The following is a 13,834-nucleotide window of genomic DNA, read 5'->3' as shown; positions in this document are numbered from 1 at the left end:
AGTACAAGAAAAATACATTGTAATGAATATCTGTGATGTCTTTAAATGAGATTACACCTCCTTATTGGAGGTAAGACTCCAATAAGCTAAATTAATTTTTTGTTCTTTTTTTTAATTAAAATGCTTTAATACATGTATGTCTAGTATATGTGACATGCTGTATTATATGCACATTAATAAAAATACAATGATAGTTCGAATGTTAACAAGTACTAATTTATATAAGTTTTATTTAGATATCAAAATCTGTTAACCATTACTTTTAATAGCCCTGTTTGATTATAATCCACTTAATCTGTCACTGTGGAAGTTTCTTGATTCTAATCGTAAAAAGGTAAAATTTATTTTTTTGTCCGAGCATTTGAAAGTAAATTCATATTGACATGTGAATCAACGTAATTTATTGATCTCATTCTACTCCTGAAAAAACCAAATGCCATCACTTCTTTGCATCTTATTGAAACCTTTTAACTTGGATTCGCCAATTCATAACTTTCTCTTTTTTATTTCTTCTACTTACTCATCCCTTTTTCATTTACACTTTTTACATTTCATGTTCCATTTATCTGATCTGTGTATAACTTATGAAATTTATGTATTTATTATTTGTTTGCTATGTATATATGCCTATGACAAGTTTTTAATCTCCTCCGTTTACTAAGGTTTCAATCTTCTGAGGCTGTAATTTTGTCATTTTACAGATTCAAAGGAATTCAAAGAGGAGGTTCTCAGTTCAGTTTTTAAAAATGTATATGTTCAAACCTTGCTTAAAACTAAATGCACTGAGGAACTTATGAATACCTTCCTTTGGTGCTTGCATAATAAATTTCTTCCTGATCTCTATTTTCTTCTTAAGCATTTACATACGTACAATTCTCTTTCATTTGGTGGATCATGCTCCTCCACTTCCTCCGGTCTCTGACATCTTTCAGTTCCACCACACTCCTGCTGGTTGCTTCTTTGATTGTATCCAGCTAATGGATTCTTTGTTGGCCCCGTCTTTCTTGCCCAATAATATGTAGTTTTCCAAAGAGTTATTTTTCCTCATGACCTGACCAGAGTATCTCATATTCCAGATAACATGTGATAATTTTTAAAACCAAAAATTACATGTTCTGCATAAATGATTTTAAAATATTTACTATGTGTTTTTCATTATTGGTTATTGTTAAAATGTTATGATGCAGTATAATGTGAAGTCATTTTGATATTCAAGTTATTTTATCCTGAAAAATTCCAAGCAAATTAGAAAACTTGAGGTAAAAGCAATACATATGCTTCTATTCCAGACAGCCAAATTATTCTTGCTTGATATAGTTACTTAATATTGTTTCCATCCCTTTTATTATTATTATTATTATCAAGATTCAGTTTTTTCGCTGCCTTGTTTTGTGAATGACATTTTTCATATGGGCACTTATTTCTTCTTTTTTTTTTAATTTCAGAAAGTAATTAAAAAAAATTTTTCATAATATTATTTATTTAATTCTTTGGAAATCAGATTTACTTTGAGGCAAATTATTAATGAAAGAAAAAGATAAAACAGTTTACTCTGGGCTTGTTATTCCCAAGCCAATGTAAAATTTTCTAAAAACTATAACAATCAGCCTTACCTGTCAGCACTGGCTATACTAGCTAGCTGAATCACCAGACATTGATAATATATCACAATATCATTCTGACCATAAAGTATTCCGATCGTCAATCACCAGCTAGAAACATGAACCAGCAGGTCATTTTCCATTCTCCGTCACTAGGATGTATGAGAATGTACGGTTAAAGAAGTAGTATTTAATTGTTTTGGAAAAGCCATCTTTGGTTGATGATCTGTCATTGTAGCCTTCTTTTTTATCCTATTTATATTTTTAATTATTCTATAAAACTTTATCCAATGTCGTAATTTGATTTTTCTAATTATACTTGCATACATACATACATACATACATATACATACTTTCTGTGGGTTTTTTTTATGGCTGGGAGAGTAAACAAAATTACTTCCTCTAATTATATGTGTATTTGTTTAAATAATTGTATTAGAAATTATGGTTCTACAAGACATAATTAACATGATTTTATTCACCTATTTTTTTAATTTTATTATATTTTTTCTATAATTCAAAAAGTATGTTTATAGTTGATACTGAATATCTCAAATTCTTTTATAACCAAATCACATAAAGAAAAAACTTTGAATTTCTATTTTTTTTATTGCAATTTTAAAATAAGAACTGATAAATGTGATTTTTAAAGATTTTATGTTATGATAATATTTACAGATTTTATGCTTTGCTGTTTTTCAGCTTGCAACAGCGCAAAGGTTCACTTGTTCAATAAATGCAGTGTTTTTAAATAATCTTTCTCAATCATTGGTGTGATGATCACTCATAAAATCAAATTGTAGATAATCTAGAATTCTTAAGAGAATATATTGATGCAAACAATTTTTTTGTATTGATTATTTACAATACTTGATGACTTCTTTAAAACTGAGCTTTTAAAAAATTCAGTAATATCTGTATAAAACTCAAATAAAAAATTACAAATGAACTTATATAATTGAAACTTTTATTACATGTATTTTTTTTTTACATTTCAAATAATTCCTAATAAACAACCATGATATTTATGCTAATAGTAATTTAATTGAATTGTGTTTAAAAATTAAAAAAAGTTACTAAAATATTTTTCACAGAAATAAATGATATTCCACCAGTGCTTGTATAATTTTTATACAGTTTATTTTGAGAAAGATGTAATAGATTAAATGCAAGCATAACATTTTACCTAATTTTAATTATTAAAATTGTATAAATAATTTACCTTAATGATATAATTTTTTTTCTTACATTGCACTTATTTCAGTAACAACAATAATTTAAGGAATCTACATGCGTAGAATTTATTTTCTAAAAATTATATTTTTAAACTGAACTTTAATTACCACCTTATTTAGCAGGGTCTACCTATCTCAAGAAAATCAGACATGGAAGAAAAATCAAGCTGTTTTTTGCTTTCTAAGAATAGATGGGATAAAATAAAGCAATAATAGTATGAGAAAAAATAGAATACATACAGTCAATAATTAAAAAAAAATAAGAATATATAAAATGATGTTTTAATTTCATTTGACATTTAAGATATGTATAAAAGTTTCATGTCAAAGAAACATTAGATTTGATTAAAAGATTTCTGAATGGAATAGTCTATATTACAAAAGTGCCCACAACAATAAAATAAAACAATTATGAAGTAAGTAAATAACTTACTATGTTTAATATATCCATTGAGGAATCTTGTATACCTGGAAATCTGTGAAATGTAGGTAGCTATCTATGAAATTAGCATCCCTGTTAAGTAGCATGATGTTTAGAAGTAATACTTATTCTTATAAAATTGAGCTTGAAATTTTAACCCCATACTTTCTTCAGAGTAAACCAAAAGAATAGTGTGTTGTTTAGGGATTCATTGTTTGTTTTTTGTCAAATTTTTATTGGCCCTGTAAGTTTATCTTTTATAATTTTAAAAGAAAAAACATGCTCAATAATTTTTTAATAATTCATCTTTTTGTATTGTGTTTAGTGAATCCAACTTTTTGTCCATAGAAATGACTTCCATTTTGGTACAATGTTATAACACCTAAGAACACAAAAATTAAGTTTTCCAACAATAATAAAAAAAACAAGAATTATTTTTTTTTTAATTATTGTTGCTTGTGATAAATCGGAAATCTGGATAAGCAGATACTTCGCTTCTCTCTTGAGGGAAAGAATACACACAAAATGTTTGCAACTTGGAGAACTAAATTTCTCCAACGTGGTAAGTAAAATAGCGCTGACTCCATGAAGATTTTTTTAGAACTTGTTATTAAAATTAGTTTTTAGAGAGAGATCCTTTAAATAAATAATAACTTCTTTAATGTAAAGTCTTTGTTTATGTCTGGTATTGCTCCATTTTCTAAAATGTATCTCTCATTCCTTTAATGCTTTTTGCCTGTTCTTTTTAAACATTTTTATTTAGTACAGTTAGATTTTATCTTTTTAGTAAAGCTTTTAATCTGAAATTCACAAGTTGAAAAAGAAAGTTTGATTATTAGAATACATCAGATTGTTATTTGAAATATTTTTAAACATTTTTAGTTTAGTTATATTTTATAGACTTGCAAATGATTTCAGATTCACAACTAACTTCATTGTAATTGTATAAATTTAATGGTAGGTTATAAACAGGTTCTTTTTTAAGAAAAAATGTGACTGATTTCAGGTATTGTGATTGTTTTGCAAATGGTGAATTTTGTTACCTCTGCAATTGTGTCAGTTGTTTTAATAATTTGGATCATGAGGAAGACAGACAGAGAGCTATCAAATCGTGTCTTGAGAGAAATCCAAATGCATTTCGCCCGAAGATTGGAAAAAGTTATGTTGGAGATGGGGAGAGAAGACATAACAAAGGTTGCAATTGTAAGCGGTCTGGATGTCTAAAAAATTATTGTGAATGTTATGAGGTAATAATTATTTAAGTTGTATCACACATATAAGTAACTGACTAATATTTTTATCTTCCCAGCTATAGCAGTATATGCTATAACAGAAAAGATAATGCTATAAAAGAAAATGTACTCATAGATCGGCCAAAAAAACTTTTTTTTAAATTTATTTTTTTTAAGTTTTGTTCCTTAAGGATGCATTAAAATTTTTTTAACAGAATAATTGATTTAAATTGCAAATTATCTGTAAAAACATTTTTATTCCAATGCTCCCAAGTCTAAAAAATCTACAGAGTGGCGCACAAAATGGTCCAACATTTGGTTTTGTTAAAAAATAGTTATTTTAATTGCCATTTAGAAAATTAAAATACATGTTTACTATACACTGGGGAGATTTATGTTCTCCTTATCTTGTGTTCAATATGACCACCATCACATTTAGCAACTTCTTCAATACAAACTCCTATGTTGTTAATAACTTGACTATACATATCCTCGGTTATATAGTTGCACACCGTAACGATCAGCACTTGCAGTTCCATCACTGTACAAGGATGTTTAGGGAAAATCTTTTCCTTTAGAAATTCCTAAAGAAAATAATCACATGGATTCAAATCATGACTTTTGGGGGCCATTTCTGTTCACGTGTAAAACGATTAGGAAATCTGTTTGAAATGACATTTGCATTAAAAGTTTCATGCAGAAAGTCTAAAACAGCATTAGCTGTTTGTGGTCTGGCTCCATCCTGCATGAACCACTTGTTTTCTAATTGAAACTCTTTTGCAAGAAGCTGAGGAGGAACAAAATTATTACACAGCATGTTTAGATAACATTCACTGTTCAGTATCTGTTCAAAAAAGTTCAAAAAAGAACATCCTTATTACCCCATGACTTGAGATAGCGGCCCATACCATAATCCTTGGAGCATGATGCATCTTTTCATGAAGCATATGTGATTTTTAGAAGCCCAAAAACACACATATTGTTTATTAACGACCCCGTGTAGGTGAAAATGTGCCTCATCTGAAAACCAAACATTATTCAACAATACATTTTGGTTCACAGCCCATTCAGTGAATGCCATTCTTTAATGTTTGTTGTCAACCTTTAATTTAGGCAACATTATTATTTTAGAGATACAAATGCAAATCAGTTTTTTAAATTTACTGCACAGATCGCCTAGAAATCCCAAGTTGTGCTGCTGCTTTTCTTGTTGATTTGCCCGGGCTCCTCAGCAAGGCTGCTCTGATAGCTTCAACATTCTCACCTATGTATTGTTTTAAATGAGGGTAGCCACCAAGTTTGTAAATGTGCACGAACCTGTCTTTTTACAAGCCCCACATTTTTCGTTTCATTAATAATGCAACACAGACTTTACACGCTGTTCTACAATCAGACTTCCTTTGTCATTATTTTGGAATGATATACAAACAGCATGCTTGGAAAGAGCAGAAACTAATATTCATGAACTGCTGTCACCTGCCAACATAAAATATATTAATAATTTATTAACCTAAACAATTATTGCCGAAACAAATGTTGGATCATTTCATGCGTCACCCTATATTTTTTTTCAGCTGGATGTTTGTGCATATGAACATTTGTATGTTGTCTTTAACTCTAGACCCCTGTTAACCAATTTTCTTCAAACTTTATAGACTAATACTATCTTCAGGGTGAAAGAAATTGTAGGTTGTGTAAATACACTGATGGAAATGTTTTCCAAGGGATTTGCCTCGATGGCATCCTATTAGAGGCCAAACTGATGACTGTTGTGTTTTCAAGTTTCAAAGGTCCAAAAGACATCTTTGGTAAAGCCCTCAGGGCTGCAAACAGAGGGGGTAGTGTGACAACCTAGATCATCACAAGACAGGTGTTTTTTCCTACAGTGGCCAGGATTTTTCTTATTCTTTATATAAGGAACATAAAAAATTAGGAATTTCTCTACCTCCTCCCAGTGGAAAAATATTTCTACTGTGCTAATCTTTCATTCAGCTTACAGCTAAGGATGTGTAAAGTAAGTTCTTTAAAAAGAAGTTTTAGTAAAATTATTTTTTACAATGTCTGTTTAATTTCTTTACTGTGCCTTAAAATGTGACAGATATATTGACAAAATATTCAAGAAATCTATCATATCTTAAAAGTATTTTATTTTGATAATTACTATGGGAAGTTAGCTTTAAAAAATCTATTTCAAGTCTATAAAGTGTAGGTTGCCTTATAAATAATATGTTTTATTCCAATTGAACCATTTTTATAACTGCAGAAAGGTGTAAAGTAAGTATACAATAGGTATGCAGGTTTTATTATGAAAAAACAATAGCTTTATGAAGTCACAATAAGGATGACATAGAAACTTTAATTAAGTTAGTACAGTTAATTAATACAATTAATTGCTATCTCTTAAATATTCACATTGCTGGCCTTCAGCATTTACACATTCCTGTAGCCTATTTTCTATACTCAAGCATACTTTGACACAGAGTCAATTGTTATCAATTTCTTGGCAAGCTTCTCTTATGATTTGACCTATATCTTCAACAGTGCATAGTTTTCTTGTAGGTACTTTATCTTTGATAACACCTCAAAAAAAAGCCCATTGGGGTGTAAGGTCTGGTGATCGTGGTGGCTATTCAAGTGGTCCTTGTCAACCTATCCACCTATTGGGTAATTCATTGTCAAGAAACCCACACAGTGTTAAAGTATAGCGAGGAGGAGTTTCATCTTGTTGGAAATAGAACTCTTCATTATCCTGCTGTAGCTGTAATTGTGAAATACCAGTATCCCTCAGCATGTTAAGATAGATGTGGATAACAGTTGTATGGGAAAAAACAAACTCAATGACCCCTTCATATGAAAGGTACGCCGAAATTGTAATCCCATAGTGATTCAGTTATTTTTCATTCATTACACGGAGGTTATCTGTTTTAACGTAAATTTAATTTTATTATTTTTGTAATATTATTCATTTGATTGATTTGAATCATTCAGTTCAAACTCAGCTCACACAGTGATAGTCTTACAGTACACAGTTCATTAAAGTTTCTGCTTCAACCGGCAAATCTCCACTACTACATATATATATATATATATATATATACATACATTTTTCTTTTCAAAATTTTTTGAAATGAAATATATTTAAAAGCCTTCTCAGTTATGCCAAGAAACATGGATAAAAATTTGATTGCAGTTGATCTTGTATTTTTTTTTTGTTTATCCCGAATAAACAAAAACCCTCTTCCTCTTTATATAATAATATAGATTATTGCTGCTACCAACTGCTAAATGTTAAATAACTCGTATACATGTGAAAGAGTGGGTCAATTCTTTCAGGCCTCCTTTTATTATGGAAATGAAAAATTCAATATGTTTCTAAGAAATGTTGAAAAAAAGATGTTATAGCTTTTCACCATTGCCTTACAAATGAACATTGTAAGTAAGAAATAACATTGCCACAGGCATGAAATTTTAACATTGTCTGTATGGGTTTTTAGTAGGGCAAGAAAAAATATTGTTTCCAACAGGAAATCATTAGAATTAATAATACTAAAAATGTAGAATGAAGCAACTAATGTATGAATTGGCAAATATGTCAAGCAATTTATTTACTCACCATTAAAAATCATTGGTTTTAGTCACCTGAAAAAAATAAAAACTTTTTACGGATCTTTGAAAAGCCTATGTGCCAGTGAAAAACTTATATTAATTTTTAACAAGTTGAATTTCCTGGTGTTCCTCTTTAAGTACAAACCCTTAAATACCTTAAATAATCCTTGATCAGAATACTGAAAAATGTTATATATTAAAGTTTAATTTGATCAATCTGCATTAATCCTCACTCTGTGAATTCTTTTATTATAATGCATCCTCAATCAGTGAGATAAGAATGTACCTTTTTGTAACAAGGTTGCAGATGCCCAGTTAGATTTAAAAAAATTCCTAGTGGAGGTTTGTTAAAAATTTGTTACTAAAATGTTTCCTCAGTAGGTAAGAAAAAAATGCCCAGTGTGGAACTAGACCAACCCACTGGGTTGGTCTAGTTGTGAACATGTCTTCCCAAATCAGCTGATTTGGAAGTCAAGAGTTCCAGCGTTCAAGTCCTACTAAGGTAGTAGTTACTTTTATATGGATTTGAATACTAGATTGTGGATACCGGTGTTCTTTGGTGGTTGGGTGTCAATTAATCACACATCTCAGGAATGGTCAAACAGAGACTATACAAGATTACACACTTCATTTACACTCATACATGTCATCCTCATTCATGCTTTGAAGTTTTACCTAAACGGTAATTCCTAGAGGCTAAACAGGAAAAAGAGAAAGAGTGTGGAACTAGGTAAAATTAAGGAAAAATTTTCTAATTTTATTTTATTTCTATATATTGAATTATTTTATTAAAATGCAAAATATATGTGTAAATTATTTTGAAAAAACTTCAAAATTAAATGATGATATTTTCATTCAAAAGTTGTTAGAAATTTTATTCTTTAATTTATTTATTTTCCACCAGCATCAGCCTGACAGCTAATAACAACAGTTCAAAGACATAACTTAAAAATGTTGTAACAAGTTGTATAAGCTTTATGATCTTTTCCATCCCATACTGAGTAAAATGCCTCCCTCTCCCATGTTAATATCTTAACCCTTTATCCTCCAGTTATGAAATCAAGTAGTGCCATTGGGTCTTCAATTTTTTAATTACTTAGTTCCCTGTCAGCTATTAATTAAATTTATGGTTGGTTACCTATGTATACAGTAAAATTGCTTATATAAAAAAAATTAAAAATGTTTTTATGAAAACCATTAATTTAATCAAAAAAATAGGACTTACTTCAATTACTTATCATAATTTTTTTCAGTGTGATATTTCTTGAAACAATTTCCTGGGTGTAAACTTGGGTTTCTGAGACACATTTCACACCAAAGGTCTACGACCTTTGACTGAATGATTAGAATACACAGTACAATCCTTGTTTTTATCAGGCATTTTATTTATAATATGAAGCTTGCCATTCAACCATTCTTCATCAAATTTTTATGAAGGTCATCTTCGCTTACAGTTTGTGTTCCTGACGACAGTAACCAGGCCAGTAATCAACATTCTTCAATGTTTTTTTATGTTTCATTGGTTTCATTGGTTGTTGCCCTTGATTAGTGAGATACTCATTATAAAAAATAAAACTGTTGACAACTGACGTCTCTAACAACCAAAAATAAAGTTTTCGCCCATTTTAAACTTTTTGCAGCAAAACTATAACTCAGAATATAGTGATCGGCTGCCCAGTCAACTCCACCCGTATGTGATATATAGTCTAAAATTACGTTTGGCTTTTCAATATCTTTATTAGTTTTTCTCTTACAATGGTAGTACTGGCATTATGAAAAGTACTTAACATTATTACATACCTCTTATCTCTCTATACAAGAACCATTACTTTATGATCCTTACTGTAAGCAACAAATTCATTGACAGCAAATTTCCTCTTGAGATTTGTTTTGTTTACTTCTTTAGGCATTCCTTGTCTGTGCGGTTGAACAGTACCAGTTAAATGGACTCTCATTGCAAATAATTCCTGGACTACATTTACTGAAGAATAAAATCTGTCTGTGGTAAACAGATTTTTGAGTGATGACGTTAGTCATGTTCATGATCAACTGGAGAACAATCATTCAATGAATGAAAGTTCAGGCCTCATTAATGAATCTTACAGAGTCATAGTATGGAATAACTGAACAAATACAACAATTTTTTTCATCGCGTATAACATAGATTTTAATCTCCACTTAATAGGTTTATCTTTATTATACATTTTAAAAAGAGCATATCCCTTGAAAGTTAACAATAGACTCATCTGTGGACAAAGATGACATGGCAAATAATAATCTAAAAATCTGGTTTCTAAGTAATCTAAAATATCTTTTGCTTTACTTAACTTTGATCTTAACTTGTTTACTTAATTCTAAATCTGCAGCTGAAGTAGGAGGTGATACATAAAGAGCCCAAAAAAATAAGAAAGATCTTGTACGAGAAAATACATTTGAAAAAAATTCAGATGAGTCAAGCCATTGAGATGGAAAAAACTCTTGCAACTCTTTTTTCTTTTCAGAATCATATTCAGTAAAACACCATGCATAGCAATGATTTCTTTACTTATAACATCAGTGAATTTAGATAAAATTGAATGCTATATAAATGGAGTCACTTTTTGAATTTTTACTTCACAAGGATTTGTTTCAGAAGTTACATGATCAAATAAATAACTGGTGAAAAAAATAACATAAAAATTCAACTGCTGATGTTGGTGTCTCATTCCCACAAAGTTTTTTTAAATATGATGTTTGCTTTTCATATGATTTTAATTTTAATTCTCAGGGTTTGTTAACGTTCTCTCTATGAAGCGGTTCCAAATGTTGTTTAAGTTTATTAGGTTTAATGCTGTCTGTTGCCAAAATTTTTGAGTAAATGACACGTAGGGGCCTTTCCTCTTCATTTACTTAAGTAGTAAACCCAAAATTTAAGTATTCTTTAGAGGATTTTCTTGATTTTATTTTAAGAACTATGCACATCTGTGCATTTGCTTCACTATTGTCTAATGCTTGTTTACGCCCACTTAAAAATTTATCCATGGTTCTGTATCAATCTACTACTGTGAATTGTAATTAACATGCAAATTACAAATACACATTCACAATATATTCGATAGCTATAAAAGGATCGATTTGATTGAGACTGGCTGGAATTGAACAAGGAATAGCATTTATACATGTTTGCGAAGATGTTTCAGAATGTTTGAGACAAATTGCAGCAGTATGGTGTACATAAGACAGAGCAGTAGAGAGGCATCAATTCTGGTTTTCTCAATGCAGCAGATCGGTGTTTACAAATACCAGTAAATTTACTTATTCTTGGTAATTTCTAAGGTTTGTAATTATGGTTATATTTTAACTTTAGTGTCAAAATACATTGTTATTATTGTATACATTGTTATTGTATGAGAGGGGATGCAATGAAAATTATGATTGAAAAATTGGATCACAAATACTGTGAAAGGTTGAGAAACGCTGTTCCAACCTGTTCTTGTATTGGTTTCATTAACTTGATATCTTATTATCAGAGCCTTAATTTATTGGACAAATTGAACTGTAGCTCATTTTTCAGTTGTATGTATAATTTGTGTTTGATTATTGGCTAATTCCCCAGTATTTTAATTTATACATTTTCAAATTGGTCTCGCCAACTTTGAACATTTATACTCTACATTTGTTCTATTACAAAAAAGAAAAAAAGAAAATGAGTGAGTTGCATTCAATGTTTATAAATATAAATATTGTTTTGGGAAAATAAAACTAAATAATTTAACTAAATAAGAGGAAATCTATTTATTTATGAGCAATGGAATTCATCATTATTTACAAGCAACAGAATTGTATCTATTCGTTTAATGTACATAATAGTAGTTATTATATGCCTGATATGTATTGAGGTTTTAAAATTCAATTTGTTATTTATGACTGTTCTAGGCTAAAATTCCTTGTTCAAACAATTGTAAATGTGTTGGATGTCAAAATGAGGAGGATGGTAGAGGATTAAGAGAACTTGCTTTGGCTGCTGAAGAAAAAGTTAACCAACAAGCTGTTGTAAAAAATAAATTATCGGCTGAAATTCAAGGCATTGCTCTTAAACCAGAAAGCCAAGGACCCAGGTAACAGATTTTTCAAGTATCATAAAGATTTTTTAAGTTTAAAGGAAAAAATTCAAATGAGAATATAAAAAATGAATGACATTCTGCAGCCTAAATTTTTGTAGTTCACCAAGAGTTCATTTATAAGCTGATCATGGTTTCCAGCTTTCTTGTTTCCAAGAAAACCAATAATGACATCTTTGAATGACTTCTATGCTAGTTCTTAGAATTCAGTTTGCTGTCAAATATATTTTAATGAATTAATTTTCTCATTTGTGACCTGATGAACATTCCCTCTTTTAATTTGGCTTCATTTAATTGTGAAAAAACCTCAGCTAAATATTTAAAGCTGTCTCCACCTTTATCTAATGCTTTTACAAAATTCTTCATCAGGCTAGTTATGTAAAATAATACGATCTGCCTCGAAAAGGGGAATATTGACAACTCTGGGGTAAACTGATTTCTTTTTGGCCAGTTTTTAACTGCATAGTGTGTTTTTCTGTAGCCCAACTATCCAAGAAACATACATATTTTGTAAAGCCACTCTGGAAATCGAGAAGAAGCCCTATCACTTTCAGGACAGCAATGATTCACCATGAGTGTTCATCATACTTAATAGCTTTTAAAATTTTTGACATATTTTGATATGTTTCTTTCATTCCTACAGCATGTGCTACATGCTGTATAAAAGAAAACTTATTTGAGTTATGCAACAACACTGCTTTTAAGCTTCTTTTTGATGAGTGTAAATAAATGCCAATCATGAATAACATATGCAGTGTCCAGTTCAGATATTAGTTCCTTAACATCATGGCAGGAATAAATTAAACCATTTCTTCTAAAGTGTTTCAGTAATTTTTTGTTTTGATTTCTATCTACTGAAATTTTAGTATCCTTGTTTAATAAATTCCATTCTTTAAGATGTGAACCTTGGGAGTTCTGCGTGTTGTTTTGACTATTACAAGTCATGAATTAGGTGCTCAGTTCTACATATGTGATGAGGTGAGATGCAGTATTTGATTCTTCTGGAATGTAATTAATATCTATTGAAGTTAAGGATTCATCAGTTGAATCTTCTGGGAATCAGAAATTTGTTTCCAAGAAGTTGGAGCAATCGGAATTGGTAAGTCAACACCATGAAGTACTGGTCTCATAGTTGAACGAACATTTGGATATGCAATACTGCTTTTATTGTTTGAATTGAAATAAGTAACACTTTTTAATCATACTGATTAGCAGGCTTTCGCCAAATCATAGGTATGCCAAAAGGCAAATTCTCTTTTTTCCTTTTAACCGCTGGGTCAGTTTAACGTAGCACTTGATGCATGCTACATGTGGAACCCAGGATTTATCTTGGTCTCCCAAGGGACAGTCAAAATATTGTTTGTAAGCAGTTTTCAGCAGATTCAATACTGATTTCATTGTTTTTTCATGGTGGATTGTCTGCAAACATAAAAAAATATTTGGAGAATTTTTATAAGCCTGATTTTTATTCAATGTAAAATTCAAAATGTTTCATGAAATTAAACTGAAATATTACATAAACACTTACTTAATTATAAAAATAATTAAGTTTTAATTTATAAATACTTAATTTCTTAAAAAACTTTATAGAATTGTTTCACCATGGAGTGCAATAAAACACAGCGAGAAACAAACACAC

The 13,834-nt window shown here is 29.8% G+C and overlaps 1 protein-coding gene across 5 annotated transcripts in view; it reads left to right on the top strand.

Moving 5' to 3' along the window:
- mip120 (Myb-interacting protein 120) overlaps positions 1–13,834 on the top strand; it is a 111,299-nt gene that overhangs the window by 92,161 nt on the left and 5,304 nt on the right. For 4 of the 5 annotated variants that reach the window (XM_075379091.1, XM_075379077.1, XM_075379086.1 and 1 more), the window contains exons 10-11: positions 4,264–4,504; positions 12,011–12,192. In XM_075379091.1, coding sequence (XP_075235206.1) covers positions 4,264–4,504; positions 12,011–12,192 — 423 coding nt within the window. Of the gene's footprint in view, positions 1–4,263; positions 4,505–11,265; positions 11,404–12,010; positions 12,193–13,834 lie in introns of those variants that run through there. The other variant, XM_075379099.1, reaches the window with a different exon arrangement.

Source organism: Lycorma delicatula, chromosome 1, assembly GCF_047948215.1.
Source record: "Lycorma delicatula isolate Av1 chromosome 1, ASM4794821v1, whole genome shotgun sequence".
NCBI lineage: Eukaryota > Metazoa > Arthropoda > Insecta > Hemiptera > Fulgoridae > Lycorma > Lycorma delicatula.
This window is presented reverse-complemented; position numbering and strand designations above follow the sequence as displayed.